Source organism: Talpa occidentalis, unplaced genomic scaffold, assembly GCF_014898055.3.
Source record: "Talpa occidentalis isolate TD23 unplaced genomic scaffold, MPIMG_talOcc4v2.1 talOcc4.2, whole genome shotgun sequence".
NCBI lineage: Eukaryota > Metazoa > Chordata > Mammalia > Eulipotyphla > Talpidae > Talpa > Talpa occidentalis.
The window spans coordinates 68,271,735-68,294,913 of record NW_023602073.1 but is presented as its reverse complement, the minus strand read 5'-3'; the positions used below and the strand labels follow the sequence as shown (position 1 = coordinate 68,294,913).

The window sequence follows — 23,179 nt, the reverse complement described above, 5'->3', positions numbered from 1 at the left end:
TGGTCTGTCATATAAATCTGACCTCATTTCCTGCCACTCTCTAATGCTTATGTTTCTTGGGGTTCCTCCAAAACAAGGGGAGTACTCCTTCCCAGGACTTCTGCATGGGCTCTTCTCCCAGACATCTGCATGGCTCCCTTAAAATTGCTCTCTCTCTCTCGACTTGTCAGTATTGTACTGCATAACATTATTAGCTTGCTAGGACATAACAAATTACCACAGATAGAGTGGCTTAGACAATAGAAATTTATTTCCTCAAAGTTCTGGAAGTTAAAAGTTGAAGACCAAGATGTCAGCAGAGTTGGTGTCTTCTGAGATCCTTCTCTTTGCCTTTCAGTGGCCTCTGTCCCCTGGATTCTTCCCTCTGTACCGGCTTCTATCCTTATTTCCTTTCATATAAGGATGCCAGTTATATTGGATTGGGGTTCACTCTAATGACCTCATTTTACCTCCTTAACTATCCTGTTTCCAAATACAGTCACATTCTGAGGTAATGGGGGTTAGAAATTCAATATATGGATTTTGAGGGGATACATTTAGCTCATACAGACAACTTCAGTATAATCAGCTGCCTCTTAGTTCCACAGGGGCAGAGTTATTGTTTGTTCAGTTTATTGCTCTCTACTCAGAACTCAGATTTAGCACATAATGGGTGCTATATCAATATTTGAAATAAATAGATAGCAAAGGTATAGAAAAGAGAGAAAAAATAATCTTTCAATACTTCGCATATGCAATTTCGGGGGGCAAAGCACTTACTGAATTTAGAGGTGTTTTCAGTGAGGGTCAACTGCTTCTCCAAAATATTTTCTTCTTTCCCTTCCTACTTCCAACAACTTGAACACCTCATATCCAAAAAGGATGCCACATGAGCCAATTAGAATCCTAAAACTTCAGTGGTAGGAAGGATAACAAACGATCTCTTAGTTCATATTTATTATTTTCTCTAACAAGAAGCATAAAATTCACAAGCAGATAAAGATAAATGCAGTGACTTGTTCAGATTCACACAGCTAACAAAAGCCAGAGTCAAGGCCAGAAATCAGATCTCCAGGCTATTACACTTTTCTTGACACTACAGTGCATCATGGATGATTAAGCGACTTTTAAAAATCCATCTTTAACTCCCTAATGTGTCTCTGAAGAAATTTTGAACTTTTCAATCCCATGTTTCTTCTCTAATTAGAGTAGTTTGTAAAAGGTCATGCTTTCCAAGAGATTGGAGAAGGGAACTTGACTTATTTACTAGAAGAAAAAGCACTGTGCTGGAAATTTTACATGTCTTATCTCAGACCTTATGCTATCACTATGAGGTAATTCTTAACTATTTTAAAATTGAAGAGACTCAAAAAGTTTAAAGAACTTGCTCATTTAACCTACCCAATTAATTAGTGGGACAATGAAAAGTTGATTCCATAACTGCTTCTCCAAACTCATTGTCTTTTGGTTAAACTGTTAAATGAGGTCTATTTTCTAACCATCTCTTCCATCAAATGAGAAACTGTTGAAGCAATTGAGTGGAAAAATGAAAATTTCAGATGTAAATCCTAAAGCATGTGAATGATGGACAATTCAAGCAAGCTCTACTTTTCACAGCATGGAAACTTTCAAGGGTCTCTACTTCAGAAAAGGGAAATAATGTAATAATTTAATTGCTTCACAGTTCTTTGAAGTGAGACAAGGTTGTCATAATTTCAAAGGATTGGCCATTTTATTTTTCAAATCATCCTTTTTTCACCCAACAAAGAAGGAAGTTTCTGGAACTATGTCTGCTTTGCAAGTCTATTCCCCTTTGATCTTCTCCAAGAGTGCCTTCTTTTTAGCATGTCACCATGGTGACTTGATCAAACTCATGCTCATGCACTTCATCTTGCAGTCTGTTGCTGAATGACTGATATTCCTTCATAGACCAAAGAACAACAACTTCTTAAATGAATACTTTGAAGAAAACAGAACTGTGTACAAAATGTTCAATCCGAATCTGGGCCATTACACTTGAGTAATATACAAGATTAAACCTGTATTTATATAACACTACTTGGGATATTTGAATGAAAGCTTAGAAAATGTACATCAGGTGTGTAAACTATTTGCAACATGTCAAACCTTCCAAGTTTGTTTCACTCAACAAGTATTTATTGAGCCAGGCAATTGTCTTGAATCTTAGCTATGGAGCTGTGAAGATAATTAAGACATGGACTTTGGCTCCCAAGAGCTCAAGATCTTTGTTTACAATAAAGAAGTAAACAAACTATGTATAATGTCATACATGCTATAACAGAACCATACAGGGGGGAAAATAACAACCAGAGGGAGGAACAACTAAGTCTTTCCCAATGAGAGTAGAGAAGGTAAGGAGCTAATAATAAGAAGAAGAAAGGCTTCTCAGATGAGGTACTACTGGAGGTTGGTCTTAAAGGGTGGGTTTATAGAAATTCAACAAGCAGAGGAGAAAACTGAAGGGAAAACAACACCAAACAAAGACTTGGAAGTATGACAGGGATCAGGTAGTTGAGAAACACAATGATCTAATGTGATTAGTGTGTAGAACCTGGGATTTGTAGGAATTGGCAGTCAGAGGGCATGGAAAATTAACATGAAAAGTAAAGGCTCTGTATATTTTGTTTGTATATGTTTACTCAACCATGTAACAGTGGGAGGCTTATATCATAAGTGGGGATCAGTAGAATAGTTTTAATATGACTTTGAACTTCAAATTAAGAATAATGAGGAATCTTGATTGGGTTTTTGGAGAGAGAAGCACATGATCAGATTTGTTTCTATTTTTTTTTTTAAGATTTATTTATTTATACAATCACTGGGCACGGTCAGAAGTGCCACAGGGTGAGAGAACTCACCAGAGCCAGAGCAGGGAACAGAACAGACAGACTGACAAAATACACTGCTGAGGGGAGCAGCGGGCGCAGCAGGAGAGGTCCACGTGCCAAGCGGGACCTTCGCTGGTGGGTCGGGGACCAAACTGGTGCTGCAGAGGCTGCCGGCAGCTTTGCAGACCAAAAGGTCCAGACAAGATGAGAGGCAGGGATAACAATCATACAGTTTATGTAATTACTCAGACAAGCAGTTAGCTCAGAACAGCAGGGTGGGCTAAGGTGGAGTAAGGGGGAGAAAGGAGAAGTGATAGAATTAGATTAAAGTTGATTGAGATAGACAGCAGGTCCTGGTGACAGATTGAATGAGAAGAATGATGGATAACTAAGTCTTAGCCAGTGGGATTGCTGAGACTGCTTCCCAGAAGACACAGATAATAATTCTACTTGGTCAGAACTGTAGGCACATGATCGTACCTGGACACACTGGAGGCTGGATATTGTAGTCTTTTATTCTGGACAGTACACAGCCAGCTGAAAATAAGCATATACCTATAGTGGGGGATCTCCACCATTCACACCTGCTGTACTATTTTAGTTTTCTTTTTATCTTTCTGCTCTCTAGAGACTGAGTTCTTTGGCGGTACAATTAATTCTTATTATTGTTTCTGCACTACTCCACAGTGCCCGACACACCAGTTATTCAGCACATGTTGAAATGAAAAAAAATCTTGCTGTTGCTTGGACAAATTTCATGCTGTTTTACCCTTTGATATTGGCTCAAACTAGAAAGAGAAAATAATGGAATGATAAAAGAAAAGATTGATTGCAAAGATAGGAGAAGGAAGAAGTAACAATGATTTTGTATGTAGGAAACTGTGAGAATTATATAACACTGGCAGAATCTGCAGAAATAGAAAATGTCCAATTAGTATGTGTGTGAGAGGATGGAGGCTCAAGAGTGATTTTATGACAAAGATATGGCAAAGCTAATCCTCATTCATTATTCAATTTCTATTGTTTCCCAGGAAATAAACATTTGTAAATAACCATAATGAAAATGTCACAATGAGTTAATCATTCATTGAAGAAATTTTTACAAAGTGAAATGAAAAGCATTTGTGTATTTTAATTCAAAATAATAAAGTTTTGCACTGCATGTAGATTCAAATTATTCACAATCTATGACTCATATAGAGGGACATTTAATTAGATATAGCAAACAGGATTGAGTGAGTTTTTCATTTCTCACACTGAATATTCAATTTCAACTTGATGTGAACAATGCCACACCAGGAAATGATGACATTTGAAAGTGGGGGAGCACAATTCAAACTTTTTTTAGGTTTCCTTTTCCTTTCCTTTTCTTTTTTTTTGGCATAGAAGAACTGGGTTGTAGGCCAGAGGTGGAGGGGAGCGGTGCTGGTGGTGGTGAGAGGATTCACCAGAGACAGAGTGGGAAGCAGAACAGGCAGATCTACTGTAATACACTGCTGAGGGAAGCAGCTGGCAAGACAGAAGTCTGCTGGGCTATGTGGGTCAGCTCCCTGGCCAGGGATCGAACTCAGGCTGCAGTAGTGACGGGGTTAAGTTTTGTTTTTTTTCCTTTTACTGTAACCAAATAGTTCCCTTGGCTTGCTTCCTGGGCCTTCCTTGGCAATGGCATGCACCCTGAGGAATCCTGAAGGCAGTGCATATCAGCAACTTTTATGAGTTGTATCTTTTTTTTAATTAAAAAGTTATTTATTTTTTATTGAAATACCTTTCTCTTACATCCTTGTTTATTTTTTTAACAGTATAGGACTTCTCTCCTCCTGTGTGGTCACCATAGTTCTTCCACCACTGAAGCACCCATATAGATTTTAGGAAGACATATAGTTAAGAAAGGACTCCTTAAACTTGTGTTGTAACCCAAACTCTTTTTTTTTTTTTAAAAGATTTATTTATTTATGCATACAGAACTGGGCACAGGTGCGGAGGGTGAGAGGATTCACCAGAGACAGAGTGGGGAGCAGAACAGGCAGATCTACTGAAATACATTGTTGAGGGGAGCAGTGGGTAAGACAGGAGATGTCAGCTGTGCCATGTGGGTTAGCTCCCTGACTGGGGATCGAAGTCATTCTGCACTGGCTGACAATAGCTTGATAGAGTTGTCTTTACCCCCTATGCCACCAGGGAGGTCCATGTAACCCAAACTCTTTAAGTTTGCCCAAACTTCATGGAGCAAATATATCTGCCTTGAAAACTGTAAGTGGATATAAGCAGGTAAAGTGAACTTAATAGCAAACACTTGCTTTGACAACCTCATCTCCATTTTTTATATCAATGTAATTTAAAAAAAAATATTGACCAGTCATATGAAATTTTGAATAAATTATTGAAACTGTTGTTTGTAGGCACAGCATATATCCCCTGTTCTTTCAAACTCCTGGAGATAGCTAGAGAGACCAAGTCCTTACCCTTTCTCCCAAACTTCACATTTAAAAGCATTATTTTCTTAAACTTATTTGAATTTCACCAGAGGCTGTATATTATGCCTCTTTCCTTTCCCATATTTATGGACAATCTTTTTCTTTACTGACACATGTTTGGAAGAACTTCTTGCTAAGAGTGCACAGAACAAAGGCCAAAACACAACATATTAATTAATAAGAAAGGTTACCATCAGGAGTACATAATTGAAGCAGATAATTGAATCTTGGATCTTGAAGCAGATAATTGAAAAAGCATGTTTATCTTGAAGTAGAAGGGATGGAGGAAAGGCAGGAGAAGCCGAGCACCCTAGGCTCACAAATGAGTGGTGTGGATCTGATGAGCAAAGAGGTCATTTGAATGCCACTTGCCACATGCTGTCACTTCCTAGATAATGGACACTAGGTGCCAGAAATGTTGATCATGTTAAGAGTCTCTGCCTTCCCCCAGGTGAAACGAAGAAAAATTGATGCCAGGTCATCTCTCACATTCAGAAATGTGGGAGATGCCAGGCACCCAAGAGAACGCTTTGGTTGTTCTTCTGAAGCAGGATGCTACCTCCGTTTTTAACTACTCACAATCCACAAAGACATTCGGAACTAAAAAAAAAATGAGCACTTCTGGACCTCCCCTGGTGGCGCAGGTGGTTGAGCGCAGCGCTGTGAAGCTGTCCGCAGCCTCGGCGGTGCTGGTTTGATCCCAGCCTGCTGGCGAGGGTCCCACATGGCGCCGCAGACCTCTCCTGTCTTGTCTGCTGCTCTCCTCAGCGGTATATTTCGTCAGTCTGTCTGTTCTGTTCCACACTCTGTCTCTGGTGAATCCTCTCAACCTCCTGCGCATCTGGCCTTTACCCCGGTTCTTGTATAAATAAATAAAGCAATCAATCAATCTTTTTAAAAAAAGAGCACTTCTTTTGTGTAGAAAGATGTTTATCTTTGTTATAATCTGATTCAAATCATAAATCCTTTAATTAGGAAAATATAGCTGCTGACACATTTCAAGGCTTTGCAAGATCCCCCGGGGACCACCTACCCACCCAACTTCGCAGCCTCAGGTTTTGGAATGCTTAGCCTGGATACTTAAAACTGTTTTCAAACCTTGCTCCGTATTAAAATCACCTGGAGAACTTCTAAAAATCCTAACGCCAGGCCACCCCGTTCCAATTAAATAGGAATTTCTGGGAATTGCGGCAGGCATCAATACGTATGATCTAAATTCCGTTGGTGATTCTAATGCGCAACCAAGCTTTACAGCAACGCGCTAGTCTCTTTTTGGCGCGCAGTTGGTCGTTGACTTTTAAATCACTGTGTCATAAACAATAGAAAGGTGTCTGCCACAGAAGTTATTTACCTAGAATCATGTTAGAAAGAAGATTAATTTGGGGTGTGCATGACTTCGCAGTGCTTTCCAGGGGTTAGTAAGCAACTGCAATTTCTTCAACAAACGCCAAGGGGCGCCGCCTTCCTCTTCTCGCCACCTCCTAGGACTGCCTTCCCTTTTCTGAACGCACAAAGAGCCCGGCCTCCTCCGGGGTGACATCACAAAGGGCCGATCCCCCGCCCCTTCGGCGCCACCACGTGTGTCCCCGTACCCGGCGGCCACCAGACTCAGTCCCTAGCCGGCCGGTCTGGGCAGAGGAGGAGGGTTGTTGGCAGTGACTGGAGGCTTCGCTATGGGAAGTTGTTCTTTTGCTCTCCCGTGCGCAGCCCACCTCCCTGGTTCTCCGCTGCTGCTGTCGGAGGAGAGCACCGGGAGGCGCGGGTCGCAGCCTCGGCTGCCTCTCCCTGCCCCGGCGGCCGCGCGTCTGGGCAGGTGCTGAGCGCCCTCGCCGCCTCCCTCCGCTGCCCGGCTGCCCGGCTGTCCGGCTGCCCGGCTGCCGCAGTGCACATGGGGTGTTGGAGGTAGATGGGCTCCCGGCCCGGGAGGCGGTGGTGGATGCGGCGCTGGGCAGAAGCAGCCGCCGATTCCAGCTGCCGGAGGTCCGCGCGCCCCGAGCGCCCCTGCAAGTCCTGGACTCAGCCATGGGGACCTCTGCTAGCAGTCGCACCGCTCTCGCCTTCTGCAGCCGCATCACTGGAGCCACGATGATCGCCGGCTTCCTTCTCCTGGTGAGCGCTCGGGGGACCTGGGGGCGGCGGCTACGCGGGAGCCAAAGGCGCTGCTCTCCCGGAGCCGGGCGGGTCCCCCGGCCCCGGGCTGCTTGGGGAGCGGGATCGGGCCACCTGGGATGGGAGACTTGCAAGACAAGGCAACACAAGCGAGGGCACCCACTGGTGTTTTGGGGGAGCCGCAGGCTTAGCTGGGACTTGGAAATGAAGGCGAATTGTTTTCTTTGCGGTCTGGCTGCGCTGGAGGAGGCGCTAGAGGTGGCCGCCGGGTTTCCTGCGCATTTCAGAGCTTTTTTCCCTACTCGGCCCCCTTCGTATCCCCACTACCTTCCCACACCTGCACAGCTGAGCGCCGCAGCCCCTCCGCGTGGTGTGGGGCTGGGGATGCAGTGTGGGCTGCCGTGGGCTGCCAGTGGCTGCCGCTTTGTTGCAGCCGCAGTGTCATGTCGGGATGCTACCGCAGTGGGAGAGCGGTACCGGTGCGCGCCGGACACTGGGGACCGCTGGGTGCATCGGCGTCCAGCGTTTTAGAGCAGTGTGCAAGCTGCCCCTCCCCCGTTCCTCGGCTGGGGTGGGTCCTAATTTTTGCTCGCTAAATAAAGAACCCTTAGACCCACTCTCCGGCGTCTCCAAAGCTCCGGCTCCCCGCCAGCCAGCGCGCTGGCACTTAAGTTGGGGGAGGGGGGGAAGAGAGCTACATAAAGGAAGATGAATTTTTTCCAGTCTCTCCTATCCCTCCTTTACCTGTGGCCAGGTTGGTAGCCCTACAGGGTGGGGCAGCTTCCTTTTTCAGCTCCCAAGCTGCATTCAGCTCTAGGGCGTGTCTTACATCTAGTGCTCCTCCATCACTTACTACCTGGTCAAAACCTGAAACCATCTTTGACCCCAAACTTATTTCCAACTCCCCCAGATAGGTCCCTTCCCCTTTTCCCCAAATGTTAGGGAGGAGGGAGGGGGAGTTAGATGGAAGAAAATTTGAGATCAAACCCTGGAGCCACCATAAGCTTGCCATGCCTTTTCCTCTCTGCGGGAGGATGGCGATTCTTAACTAAAAACCAAACAAAAACAAGAGTCTATTTTCATGACAGGGCTGTGGAAGGGAAAAACAGGCTTGCTGTCTCCTTCCCGAAAAGGGCTCAATGCCTGGCTAGCCAAGATCTGCTTTGATCCCAGGGCAGTGCAGTTGCTATGGCCTGGGAATTCATCCTACAGACACTCTGGTTCTCTGTGTCAGTGTGGGTTTTTAGGGGAAGAGAAGGACTAAAGAAAAGTTTGGTGCAGTTAGCATTTATAATGAGACAAGTCCCAATGTCCCTTCAAGAGACTTTTCTGCCCATTTATAGTAATGGCAAAGTCAAGATTTGTATACTTGAAGCAAATGTGGTAGATGGTGAGCAGTGTGTGTGTGGGGGGGTGTCTTCAAGGAGTGAACCTGGATTGATATGGGTACTTTGAGCCTAATGTCAATGGAGTTAGATTTAGCTTTGAATTTCCTCCTTCTCCGTTTTAGATCTACTACTCCACTCCACCTCCTGTCTACAGGACCCCTTCATTACAATTGATTATCATGGCCCTCATAGAGTTGACACCCAAATTAAATCTTAAGCGCAATATTTCATTTAATTTACTTTTTACCTTGAGTTAGGGCTTTAAAGTAAGGTCTAAGAGTCTTTAACTGTTCCAGAGCCCAGCTCTTTCTTTTACATCATTAAATTCAGTTTACCTAAGAATTGTGCACTGGGTTTGCAACTGAAGATGTGATAATTGAAGTTTGGCCTTTTTTTTTTAAGTGAATTTTATAGTAGAGCTTAGATGCAATCTCAAGGTGTTAACCACAACAGGCATCCTTATTCTTATAATGGAAAGGCTCCACATAAATTTAGGGAAATCGCCTGTTTGACCTTTTGACCCCTTTGTCCAAAAGAATGACTGAGATGGTTTGCCAGTGGTCAGCAGGGCTATGCTATAAACTCCAAACAGGGTGAGGAAGCAATGTCTTTTATTTTCCTTATCCCTGCTATATAAGCTCCAGTCCTCAGGTCTGGCATTGTTTAATTATTAAATGATCTCATCACATTGTTCTAAAGATTATTTATCTCGTTGAGATTCTTGGTCATGTGAAAATGACACATACCAGGTATTGGAGTCCAGGTAAACATGGTAGAGTGCAAAGAACATTGCTGGGGGATGTGGGGAGGTTAGTGACCTGCCCATATATTTCAGTTTAATTGAAAAATAATGACCCCAAATAAAGTGTCCTGTTTAGCATGGCCTTCAAATATCTTCCTTTTGTATGGAAATGTTTGTTATTGTCATCATTTTTGATACTTTCCTTGTCACGATAAGTTAACTGTATGAAAGAAATTACCACAAGAACACTAATATATACATATGTTTACTATGATCATATGTATATATGAATTATTATCTACAAGGTGCTTTATATTCAGGACCTCATTTACTTCTAGCATCTCTGCGAAGCCGGTTGTAATCTCTCCATTTTACAGATGAGAAAAATGGAGGCTACAATAACTTCATTGGTTTGTTGTGCATCATACAGCCCAGAGTTGTGTGACTAGAACCCAGGACTTGAACTTGCTCCCAAGTCCATTCAGTAATTCAGCCTTCACAGGTGCTGGGGCTGAAACCCTGGCTTGCCTGACGCCTCAGCTCATGCTTTCTCTCACTTCTGTGCCACACTGCTTGTTTCACAACTCCAAATTGCTGGATGATGAAATGTAACAGCAGAGAAGGCCCACTGGGGGGAAGTTAAGGCTGGTGGTTTGGTTTGTTGCAGAACATTAATGAGAACTACATTAGTGCTTTTGGGGAAAAAGTGTCCTTGCTGCTGGCACTTCCATCTCTGATGAGTTCAAACGTCTGCATGATATTAAAAAGTAAACCACAAACTGAAAGAGAAAATATTATGTGTTTCAGGCCAAAAGTTGGGAGGTAAGATAAACAAGACTTATTATGATTGTGCCACTGTTAAAGAAAGCCCTAGAAGGACTTGGCCAGTATGACATAACACACTCAGAGTTGTCTCCTGTCCTCAGAGAGCTTGCTTTGAGTGAAGAGAGAGCACGTTGGCAGTAGGCAGTCAGAAGAAAAGGGATCCATCATTGATAAGGAAATAAAGTATGAATTTGTGGAAACCACTATTTTGTGAATTCCAGAGACATGGATATTTGCTGTATGAGCTTATTCAGCTGGGTGCTTTTCTAGAAAGTACCAAGTATTAGTTGTGTTTGTCACTGTGGTTGAGATAGGATGGCCTGCTTAGTGCCACCTCCTGACCTTCCCTTATCGAAATTAATTATCTAATGTCTTGACACTGTCCATTGAAGTCCTGAATGGACTTGGTGGCAAGTTCAAGTAGAAATGTGAATTAGAGCTGATATTATATCCCAAAGATCTTGTCCTTTCTGTATACCTTAACTTCACAGTCCCAGAGTGGGAAAGCTAGAAGGAAAAGCTGGAGGGGAAAAAAAAACCACAACAGCCCAGATTGGGAAAATGCCTTCTTTTCTTTTCTTTTTTTTTTTTTGTTTTTTGATTTGGCAAAGGTATCTTTATTTATTTATTTTTTAATGTTTAATGTATTTTATTTTATATAATTCTTATATCATTTTTCATTTTTGCACAATGTATGCATTTTCATTTTGGATATATTATCCATACAATTGTACCCCCCCTTATTTTGACCCTAATGCCTCCTATCTTCTCCCCTCCCCCACCCCGTAGTGTGTCTCTGGTTTATAGTTGCTTGTTTTTTATTTTTTCTTTATTAAAATTAGTCTTTTTCCTGGTCCCTTATTTGGGTTTTCTAAATTCCTGCTATGAGTGAGACCATCGGATATTTTTTCTTTTTCTTTCTGGCTTATTTTACTGAGCATGATCCCTTCCAGCTACATCCATGTTGCTGCAAATGGCATGAGTTTATCTTTTTAGATTGCTGAGTAATATTCCTTTGTGTATATATACTACACCTTCTTGATCCAGTCATCTATTTTTGGGCATTTGAGTTGTTTTCACAGTTTAGCTATTGTAAATAGTGCTGCTATAAACATAGGGGTGCAAGTGCCCTTTTGAATTAATGTTTCTGTGTCATTTGGGTAAATACCTAGGAGTGGAATTGCTGGCTCATATGGAAGCTCTATCTTCAGTAAGTTGAGGAATCTCCACACAGCTGGGAAAGTGCCTTATTTTCCAGGCTCAAACCTACATTGGGCACCTGCTGTGTGAGAGAAGCTGTCCTAGGCAGCTGTCAGGGATGAACTGAGATTTGGTTCTTGCCTGATAGGCACAGTTTATATGCGGTGTAAAAGGTACATGCCCATCCGTAGTGTTGCCTGGGTTTCACCACTCAAATGGAGAGGTATAATACACAAAACATGAATGATGTTAAAATCGTTAAAACTCTTCAAGTGACGTTGTTAGTCTGAGTGTCAGAGAAAAGAAATCCTTCTTGATATAATAAGAATAGGGAACACAGGTGTACTGGAACACAGCATTTTTTAAAAATATTTTATTTTATATAATACTTACATCATTTTTGATCTTTGTACAATGTATGCATTTTCATTTTGGTTATATTCCCCATACAATTGCACCCCCCCCCTTATTTTGACTCTAGTTCTTCCTCTCCCCGCCCCTCCTACCCCGCCCCCCGCAGTGTGTCTCTGGTTTATACTTGCTTGTTGATTTTGATTATTACTTTTCATTGTTTAGTCTTTTTCCTGGTCTCTTATTTAGGTTTTCTAAATTCCTGCTATGAGTGAGACCATCCGGTATTTTTCTTTTTCTTTCTGACTTATTTTGCTGAGCATGATCCCTTCTAGCTCCATCCATGTTGTTGCAAACTGCATGGAACACAGCATATTTAACCTACACCCTGAAACCCCCATCCTTGTCAAAATGTACAGAATGGGATCGAGTTTTCTCATCTCACCTGTTTCTGCAGGCAAAGAGCTGGATCTACTTCTGGTTCAATCTCAAACAAATTTCCAGTGTAAATAAAATGCATAATCAAGCCCAATCAGCAAGAAATAAATTCCTTGTACTGGAAAGTATATTACCTTATATGGAGAAAAAACAAACAACTCCCCCCCCAACCCGAAAACCCTGAGATTAAATAGGAATAGATACCAGCTGGGTCAATTGTATATTTTACCATGGCTAAATTTGGACAGTCTGTCAAACTGAACAGGGTCAGCTCAATGAATCCATAACTTCTAGGATAGTTTGTAGACAGCTTCTTTTTTCTGAGTATGATTGGATAGGGACAAGTAGGCATGAGTGACTAGGCTGGCTCGAGCAGGTGTTCTGTGTACTTTCTGCATTGTACATCAGAATGTGAGACATCACACTTTAAGTTTACACTTGGCTCCACTCATGAACATGAGAGGTAAAACCTCTTTGGAGACTCCTTAGTCAAGATGCAAATTGGTTTTGTATTCAGCTGGCTCTTTACAAAACATGTAAACTATAATTGGCTTAAGAAAACTTGATTAAATTTTGTTGTTGTTGACGGGAAATGGTCAGATGCATCATTCAGGGGCCAGTTTGAATTGAGTGACTTTTCATTGCGTAAACTGCCATGCTATTTTCCAGTAAGCAGTAATACTCTATTGGCCCTCTTCTCCTAAGCAGGGCTTGCAAATTCCCATGATGCCAGGTCACCGGCAACTTCCTGGCAAACTCAGGTGCTTTTCTTCTGCCTCAAGAGGAACCCAGGGTATCTCATAGCCTCTGGGCATGTTCCCGATGACCATTTGGAACAGACTCAGTCTGTACCATCAGGCACATATAGGTCTGTTTGACAGAAGGAAAACTGAAGCCATAGTAGGAGTCAACCTGGTCCTCAGAATTGAATCCCCGCTTAGCAAGATACTGAGCTTTGTTGTTGTTCTCCAGCTTTGCTGGAGAAGTAGCTGCTGAGCTTTGATTCCTTAGGAAGAAGGGCAAGATCATAAATAAAACTAGCTTTACTCAGTGTTTGTGTTTGTTAAATACTAAGAAATAAACAGGAATCCTAAATTGGCTTATACGCTGGCTTTACTTCCACTTCCCATTTCCAGACTGAGGCCAAGCCCAGAGGATCTTGTGCTGTGTTTTTAACCCCAAGGAACCTGGCAGATGTTATTGAAAATGCGCTACATGTGGGGCTGTTGAGAGCTTGGGTTCACTGATATTTATTGATTTAAAGCAGTAGTGACCTCAGTCTTCGTGAAGGGTACTAAAGGTTACCAGAGTGGCTCATTTTCCTGGATTCTGGCTATCTGGATTATTTATTTATTTTTTTGCATATCAACATCCTGACCTTGGAGACAAAAAGATATTTGTGGTGGTGGGAAAACTGCTCAGTCCCTCAGATGGGACTGGACAGGGTGTAAGTGGGTACCCTGTAGCCTCATCTTCTCTTTTAGAATAGTTAAAAATTATGTCTAATCCTTTGTTGTCAATTACAAAGCAAGACAAAAAACAAGGAGGGGGAAGCTTGGTAAGCTAAGTCACAGCAAGACTCATTATCTGATCTTTATACAATTTTCCGTTTGCTCTTCTGCCACCAGAACTGCTTAGTGGTTCAGTTGCTTGGAGCGTTTGCAAATCTGTTTTGGGAGAAGGAATATGAGGTTAATGGATTCGGGAGACAGGAGGAGGAGTGAGTCCATGAATCTGGGAATCAGATAAGAGTAGATTCTAGAGGGCATTAGCACTGAGCGTCCCCAGTGGAAGAATATTAATTAATATTAATCATGGTTATTGATATAAGCTTTAATTTATTAAGTACTTACAATGACATTGCATTGAATACCTTCTACAAATGATCTTAGGAAATCTTACAAGTCCATGAGATAGTAGTGTTAGCCCATTTTACAGATAAAAGAATGTGGCTTAAGACAGGTTGTGGTCAAACATTAGGACACTGCTAGAGAGAGGATTCAAGTCTACATCATGTGTCTGTAAAAATTGTTCTTTCTGCCACGTTGTAGGTAGGGGATTAGAAACCTTAATTTACCCAATTTTGTTTCCTATTAAAGGAATGATTCTCTTTCTGTTGGTGAGCAGTTCTGCTCCCTGAGACACTTGAAAAATTAGTCAAAATGGCCAATTATTAAGGGAGAGCAGCGTGCGTGTGTGTGTGTGTGTGTGTGTGTGTGTGTGTGTGTGTGTATTGAGAGGGGAGGGTGTGGAGTCTCTGGCTAACAATTTTCTTGTGGTGTGACTCTGACAGGCAGTGGTGCCATGGTTAAGATGGAAAGATACTCTTGCAAATTGAAATGTTATAAATAGGGAATGGATGCTTTGCTTTCCTGCTACTTGGGTCATTTTGAAAAATATTTGCTTAATGAGTAACAGTGTGACATGGGTTCTGCTTAGCAATGTAGTTTCAACTCATTTATCCTGAGAGCTTAAGGACCTTCTGGCTTTTCTTTTCCATCACCTGATTATTCGTGGAAGACAGAGCTTGGTCCTGAATCACCTGTTATTAGTATCTCCTTTGCTAACTTTTCATTGCAGGTCTCTTAGAAACTGGTTTAACTTCATGATTTGCGTGGTCCGGAGGAGATGTGTTTATGTATGGTTTATCACATGCACTTGTAGAACTCTTTTTTTTTTTTTTTATTTTTATTTATTTTTTTTTTTATAGAGGCATGTTTTATTTTATTTTATTTATTTATTTGTTTGTTTGTTTATACATGCACTGGGTACAGTCAGAAGCGCGGGAGGGTGAGAGAATTCACCAGAGCTAGAGCAGGGAGCAGAGCAGGCAGAAGGACCGAAGTACACTGCTGAGGGGAGCAGCGGGCGGCAGGAGAGGTCTGCGCACCATGTGGGATCCTCCTCTGGTGGCCGGGGAGCAGCCGGGGATCGAACCGGCGCCTCAGAGGCCGCGGGCAGCTTCGCAACCCAGCGCTCAACCGCTGCGCCACCGGGGAGGCCCGTAGAACTCTTCTCCGAAGCTTTTAAACATATCTCTTCATAGGTTGTAGACACTGAATAGACTCAAGAGAGACAAAGGTGAGAAGAAACCGACTGACCTGGTTCTGGAAAAGAAATTGGAATTCTTGTTTCCAAAAGAAGCTTTGAGATAAAACCATTATGTTATTTCATCCTAGGCATGGCCAAATCATCTTAACCATGATTAGGACAGACAGGATGGTCGGGAAAGGGGTGTGTGTGTGTGGTGGGGTGGGGTGGGGGGGGTGAGCTAGGGGTGTGAGGGGGATGGTGTAATTCAAAAGCAAATGGTGACAAGTTCCCAGAATAATTAAGTAGTTATTATTCACTCCCTGCTCTTCCTTCTAGAAATTCATGGTTGTTTTCTCCTCTTGGAATTCAATTGTATGTGACTGCTCCAGAGAGAATTTACCAGATGAGAAAAGATTTGGGTGTGCTTCCCTCATCTCTGGAAATGCTCAGGGCCTGTGTTGTTATTCCATTTCACCTTCTCAAAGACGACCGACGATGATGTGCTATTCATCTTTGTGTTTCTGGCTCAGAGCTCTGACACATAGTAGTTAAGCAATAACTAATGATTGCTGAATGACTTCCAGAGGATCTTGTTCTAAACTAACAGTTCATTCATTCTAGACAAGTTAGAGGATGGTTGGAGCTTGAGCTACATCTCCATTCTCTAGTTGACAGCTCCAGTATTTGAGTTATTAACAAAGAACATTTTAAGCTTAAACAAATTGGCAGAAGAGAAGAACGTATTGGATATGAAATTCTCTTTATGTTTTCTCAATGTATTCCTATTCTTTGATAGTATACATTTTGTATAGTGTGTATAATACCCATGTGTACATACTTATATTCTGCTTTTCATTATGTAGCTGTTTTTTTATTATTTTTGTGATATATTTGTATTTGTCATCTATCTAGTAAATATTTATGGCACATCTTTTAAATGTCAGGTTTTGCTAGCCTCTGGGTATATTATAGTAAGAGGCTACTCTTGGAGTTCTTGGTTGATCAGGAAAGACAGAAGGAAGATATTTTAAGAAGAACTATTGATTCAAAGAACAGAAGGAAGATGTGAGAGATTTTGGAGAGCGTTTACTGCTGGTGAGATACGCAGGCAAAATTGAATGAAAACACATCAAGATTGCCTCACTGATTCCTGAGTCAAGTCTTTGAGCATCTGATTATTTTGAAGAAGGCCCAGAAGAGGGTTTGGGTGGGCTTGGGGAACCCAAAGTTTGGATGTGTATTAGTAAGTTTGATGTTATTGGTGATTCTCGTCAGGTCAAGCCTTGGCGTCTGCCATTTTCTAGTAACGCTGCTCCGTGGGCAGTGTGTGGGCCGTCCTGCACACCCCTGTTGTTGGATGCTTGGCTTGTTGTCATGTTCTCCACCATAAACAGCACCAGTGCAGTTGTCTCTATACAAACCAATGGCTCGTTGTCCTATTCAGTTGTTTTACTGAGGTGAATTCCCCAACGTGGAATTGCTGGGTCAATGGAAACGAATGAATGGTTTTATGGCTCTTGATGTGTATTGCCAGACTGGCTTTCTAAAAACTGAATTCATTTAGAGCTCCACCAGCCACCTATAAATGTGCCTTCTCTCCCATAAGCCTGACAGTGATGGAGCTTATAATTTCAATTTATTTATACTGCCTTTTTAGGGGGTTTGCTTTTCATGTTAGGTGAGGTAACATTGGTTTGCAATACTGTATATGATTTAGGGAAATAGATTCATACTTTCTTACATGTATGTCACCACCCCACACTCACCAAACACCAAAGTACCCCTAGTTCTTCACTCCAGGCCACTGTCTCCCCACCCTCTTTAGTCTGACCTTTACCCTGCTTCCCTTCTGGTAGCTTCAATTCTGCAGTCATATTGCTAGGGTTTGTTTTGGTTTAGTCTTGTCAGTTCCTTTGTTTTGTTTCTCCATATTCCACATATGAGTGAAATCATTCGGTATTTGTCTTTCTCCTTCTGGCTTATTTCACTTAGCATAATCCCCTCCAGTTCTATTTATGCTGCCTTGATATAGAAATGTAAGGATCATTCATTGGGTAAATTTGCATTTCAGTAGTTGCTAGGAATGTCATAAATTTATCCATGTGATGATTACCTTTATAATTATTCATGTCTTCTGTCTTAGCTATTGAGTGTAATTTGTTTACCTCATTGTATGAATTCCTTGCATTTTTGGTTATTGTAATAGCTTCCTATGTATGATATTTATTTTCACATTCTACTTTCAATGTTATTATATTTAATAAAAAAATGTAGGTTAATATTCTTAAACCCATTTCTTTTTTGTGCCTGAAAATATCTTCTTTTTTGTTTGCTTTTTTTCAATAGTCAGAAATTGATCTCGTACAGTTGGGCTAACTAAACTATTCCGATTTCCTTGAATTTTATATTTGATCTTTTAAATGTTGAATTTGTTGACTTTTCTGGATTTTATCATCTTATTTGGTGAGAACTACATCATCGTATTTGTTCTGCGGATGCTTATACACCAGGCATGAGAAAGAGGTTGTACAGTCAGTGAGTATATTTGGAAAGATCTGGAGTCGACTGTGTCCCATTTTCTATAACCTTCCTGAAGGGCCTCCTGGAGCCATCAACAGGATGATCTTAAATTAACTGCTTCTCCAAGAGAGGGCTATAATCAGGAGCATTTCCTAACTTTCAGACACAGGGATTTGTAAACCTTATCTGCAAAGAGCTCAATAGTGTTTCTGGCTTTATAAGCCAAACTGGAAACTGTTCACTTCTCCCATTTTACTTTGAAAGAACTCTAGGCAAAGCCTAAAAGAACATGTGTGACTGTTGCAATAAAAATTGATTTGTGGATGTTGAAATTTGAATTTCATATAATTTCATTTGTTGTAAAATATCTCCCTCCAACTATGTAAATTGTAAAAACCATTCTTAGCTTGTGGGCTATTAAAAAAACAAAAAACAGGCAGCTGGCCAGCTTGTTTACCCATATTTTAGACTCTAGAATCACTGTGGTAACATCTTTTTGCTGACTTTTTTTCAATAGTCAGAAATTGATCTCTTACAGTTGGGCTAACTAAACTATTCTGATTTCTTTGAATTTTATATTTGATCTTTTAAATGTTGAATTTAAAAGATCCCATAAAAGTCCCATAACATCTTGTGGAAATACATCAGGGAAAGTCACTCTGGAAAATGCTTCCTTAAATTCTGCACCCCCCCCCATTGGTTTAAAGTGTACTTTTTTTTGTTGTTGTTAAAGATTTATTTATTTATTTATACAAGCAGTGAGTACAGTCAAGAAGCGCGGGAGGGTGAGAGAATTCACCAGAGCCAGAGTGGGGAACAGAACAGGCAGACTGACGGAGTATACTGGTGAGGGGAGCAGCTGGCAAGAGAGGAGAGGTCTGCGTGCCATGTGGGACCGTCGCTGGTGGCCGGGGATCGAACTGGTGCTGCAGAGGCTGCGGGCAGCTTCACAGCCCAGCGCTCAACCACTGCGCCACCAGGGGAGGCCCTAAAGTGTACTTATTAATAGTAAATTCTTTCTCTCGTCTCTTATGTTTTCTCATTTGCCATGGACTTGCTTATACTTTAAATCTGTTTTAAAATACGTTGGCCGTTGTCTTTGTTGGCCGTTGTCTTTGCTGTCTGTATCTTTTGTGTGGTAGTGTGTACTAAGATTAAGTGGGTATGCTTTATTTTAACATTACATCTTCTTAGAATCCAGTCTTTGAGAGACTTACCAGGAATTGGATATTTGTGTTTAAAAATTTTTCTTATTCCAAAATAAATGAGGCTAAAATATAATAAAATGATAAGTTGAGGGGGAGGGGAGATGAGAATTAAAATAACTAACACTTATGGAGTACTTCCTTGTATCATGCATGTTTTACTTCCTTTATCTGAATTAACAATTAATTCTGAAAACAATCCAGGAGAGTGGGCATTACTTTTATCTCATTATTCTACTGAGGAAAGGGATTTAGACTGAACCACTTGACAAGATCCCCCAGTTAGCACATTATAGTGCAGGGTTTGCCCAACACACGGCAGGCTAAAATAGGTTTTGTTTATACTTTGATGTTGGCATTGCTGCTCTGGCTGGTGTTGGTTAGTTTTGCCTTGGTCTGTATAAGGATTTTATAAATTCTTAGTGAATGCAGAAGAGTATGTCCCCTAAACCTTTACCACTGTCTTGTTTATAGTGTGGGTTTTCCATGTAAGGTTCCTCTCCCCCAGGTAAGACCCTCTTCCCCTATGCAGATAGCCATGGCCATGGACAGAAAGAGATGCAGTTCTGCGGTCCAAGGTCTGAATGCTAAGTGCACGCTCTCTTCTGCATTGCAGGTTCCAAGGGAGACAGCATCTGGGCTAAGTCTTGCCTGTATTTTTCCCTTTTCCCAGTGTCCCTTGAGCCTGTCTCCTTCCAGTCCCATAGTCAGCATATTCTAACCCTGGCATTCTCTGTATTCGCCAGCTTTAACAACAGTCTCTACTTTTGCCCTAGCAACAGAGGACTTTTTTTTAATCAGAGAGGATAGTAAAAAATGCAAGAGCCGACTGAATTTATATAATGTAACCGGGAAACAGTTCTGTGATTTGTGGAAGCTTTCCTCTTCATGCAGACTTTGTTTCCCTTCAGATCTAGAGAATTTCCAGTAGTCAGTGCATTGCTGTTATGAATTAAATGTAATGTTGAGATGGTCGGAAATTCTGGGGGTTTCTGGGTCTGCCTGGTTTTTGTTCTTTTGACCACTAACATATTTTATAGTCACCATATCAGGAATAGCTTGCTTTCCCTTTGTTTTGATATCCACAGTAACTGAGATTTCTCTTAAAATATTCATTTTATACAGCATTAAAATTTTTTTTATAGTAAGCTCAATACTGCAGGGGTTTTTCTGCTTTTCCATTATGAATAGACAGAGGTTTTTTACTGCCTTGAGCTTGCTCATTTTTCCATTAAATATTATTGGAATTTGGTAGAGAACAAGAAAGAGATAAATATGTTGTACTGTAAACTGCAAGGAATTTTTCCCCCTATTTGTTGAAGGATGAGATCATGGGAAAAGAATTATTAAAGATAAGTAGGCATTATCATTCTGATGTGCATTTACACCTCCAAGTATTTCTTTTCTTCAGTCAGGTTCATCTTTCACCTTTGTGCGTTAGATTAGAAGTGATTACAAGACAGGTATGATGTGTTGTGGGTCACCGGGGTGAGTATGGATACCTAGGAAGCCTTTATAGCTGGTCATTTTAGAGCTACCTCTACCTTCCCTTGAAATTTGCTTGTCTTGGGTTTTACCTTTTAATCACTCAGTAAGTATTTATGGTGTTCCCAAATCTTCTGTAATTTGGGATGATACACTGATATTTATTTATCATTGTTGGTGAAATAAGTGTCCCAGAAAAACAAAATTTTCCAGATGACAATGTTTAAACTAGAATGGAACTTAGATACTTCTGGAGAATAATCTCATGATGCTGTTTATAATTCTAAGCACCAAGTTAGTGTAATCTTTTGAGAGGAGGTGTTTTAAATTCATTATTTTGCTTGTCATCTTTAAGTCCATGCTGAGAATATTCTTGTAAACCATTTATGATTCTATTAAAACAGAGTGATGTCCTTTGGGTCTTTGGAAGTGCAATAAACTTTCTGTTCATACACTGAAGGGAGCCAGACTACTTATTTCTTGCATTATTGTGGCTACGATGTGGATACTTTCTGGTTTTCTCATGCTTTGCTTTTTGTACCTGTGCTCCTGCAGCAACTCTCTCTATCACCACACTTGAATCGGCTGCTTCTAATTATTTATGGTCTGCATGGCCATTCATTTATTCAACAAATGCTTTTCAGGTATGTGATGAATTGGGTATTGTCTTTGAGAGGTTGGAGAACATCAATATGTAAAGTAGACACTTTTCCCTCATGGAGCACGTGGTCCAGAGGGAGAGACACACCTAACTCATAAATGTGGAACTACAACGTTGTGGTAGTTACTTCATTTCCTATAGGAAAAAAGGAACGAACAGAGATTGTGAAAACTGTTTTCAGTTGGGGAGGAGAGGGTAGCTATGCATTTCAGAGATATATCTCTGTGAAAGATTTTTCTTCTTATCCTACATTTTGGGAAATGATTGAGAGTTTGCAGCAGGGGACAAAAGGATCAGATCTTATGTGTGAGTTGGAATGTCAGGAAAGGAAACCGGTACTTCCATGCTGATTGCTAGACTCTCCAAAGAGATCTGAGACTCTCCATTCTTGCATTTTTAAACGGCTTTTTTTTTTTTTTTTTTTTGACTGCTCAGCACAGGTGTTGGTGAACTTCATTTTTTTTTAAAAGGGGCAAATGGTCTCTTGTGTAATTATCCAACTCTGCCATTGCAGCATGAAAGATGCCATAGGCAATGTTTAAATGAATGGCTGGGTTCTAACAGAATGTATTTACAAGAGCAAGATGCTTGCTGGGGTTTAGTTTGCTGGCCCCTGGCTCAAACGCTGCTTTGTTTGTGGTTTCCATGATCTTCATTATTGAGGTGGGTGAACATGGGTGGAAATGTAATCTACTCACTTGTCCCTGGCCTTGAACTGCTTATAATCATTATGGAAAGATAAATAGATACACTTAGGAGGCCATCAGCACACATTACAAGACAATATGTAATTAAGCACCAAAATGATGAACACAGACCGGAAATGCGTTGAAGAGTGTCTTCATCTGCTTGGAATCTGGGTGTTTAGGAGTAGCGTTAAGGGCTTAGTGGAGAAATGAACCTTGACAATCACAGGTACCTTGAAGGTTAGAGCGGAATACAACCTAGTCCAACCTGCTAATTTTACCAGTGAGTACAATAAGGGCCTACTGATGTTAAGGCAGAGCCTGAACAAAAACATGTCTTCTGTTTTCTAAATCTTGGCCCAAATATTCTTTCTACTTCAGAACTGTTCTTCCTGCAGTTTGAAAGTACATATACAGGGAACTCATACTAATAAGGAGGAGGGTTGGAGTAGAGGTTCCATATTATGGGCTGTCGTGAGACTTCTTTTGACTTAAAGTGATTCTCAGAAGACTAAGAACAACAGCATGTTTGTGTATAAGCATCTAGGATAGGAATGAAATGAACGAGAAACTGGGTGGAAATTGAGTGGAAAAGGGAAGTGGGAGAATATGGAATATAGAAAAAAAATGCATGCGTATACTGACATATGAACAGGGAAGCAATCTACATGTCCTCATTAGGAAACCTCTAAATTCAGGCAGATCCATGTAGTTGAAGAGAACTTAACCATGATAAAACATGAAGTGTGTCTGGCATGGAGAGACTCCAGCCATGCAGTATGAGAAGATGACCAAAGCAATCACTCGTGTGTATGGCCTGTCCCCTTTAGAACCATGAAACCAAAACCAAAGCAACTGAAACAGTTCAACTTCAAGTATGTTTGTGTTTATTTTTTTTTTTAAGATTTATTTTATTTATACAAGACCCAGGGTACAGTCCAGAGGTGTGGGAGGGTGAGAGGATTCACCAGAGACAGAGTGGGGAACAGAACAGGCAGACTGACAAAATACACTGCTGAGGGGAGCAGTGGGTGAGACAGGAGAGGTCTGCCGCGCCACGTGGGTTGCTCCGAGGCCGGCAGGGATCGAACTGCCACTGCAGAGGCTGCGGACAGCTTCGCGGTGCTGGAGTCAACTGCCTGCGCCACCAGGGAGGCCCAAGTATGTATGTATGTGTTTATGATGTAAGCACTTGGAAAGGGTCTGGAAGGACACACTCCAAAATGAAGTCTCT

At 41.4% G+C, this 23,179-nt stretch overlaps 1 protein-coding gene across 1 annotated transcript in view; it reads left to right on the top strand.

Moving 5' to 3' along the window:
• The first annotated feature begins 6,857 nt into the window (after positions 1–6,857).
• TNFRSF21 (TNF receptor superfamily member 21) overlaps positions 6,858–23,179 on the top strand; it is a 70,440-nt gene continuing 54,118 nt past the window's right edge. Inside the window, exon 1 of the mRNA XM_037519848.2 lies at positions 6,858–7,411. Coding sequence (XP_037375745.1) covers positions 7,325–7,411 — 87 coding nt within the window. The 5' untranslated portion in view covers positions 6,858–7,324. The remainder of the gene's footprint in view (positions 7,412–23,179) is intronic.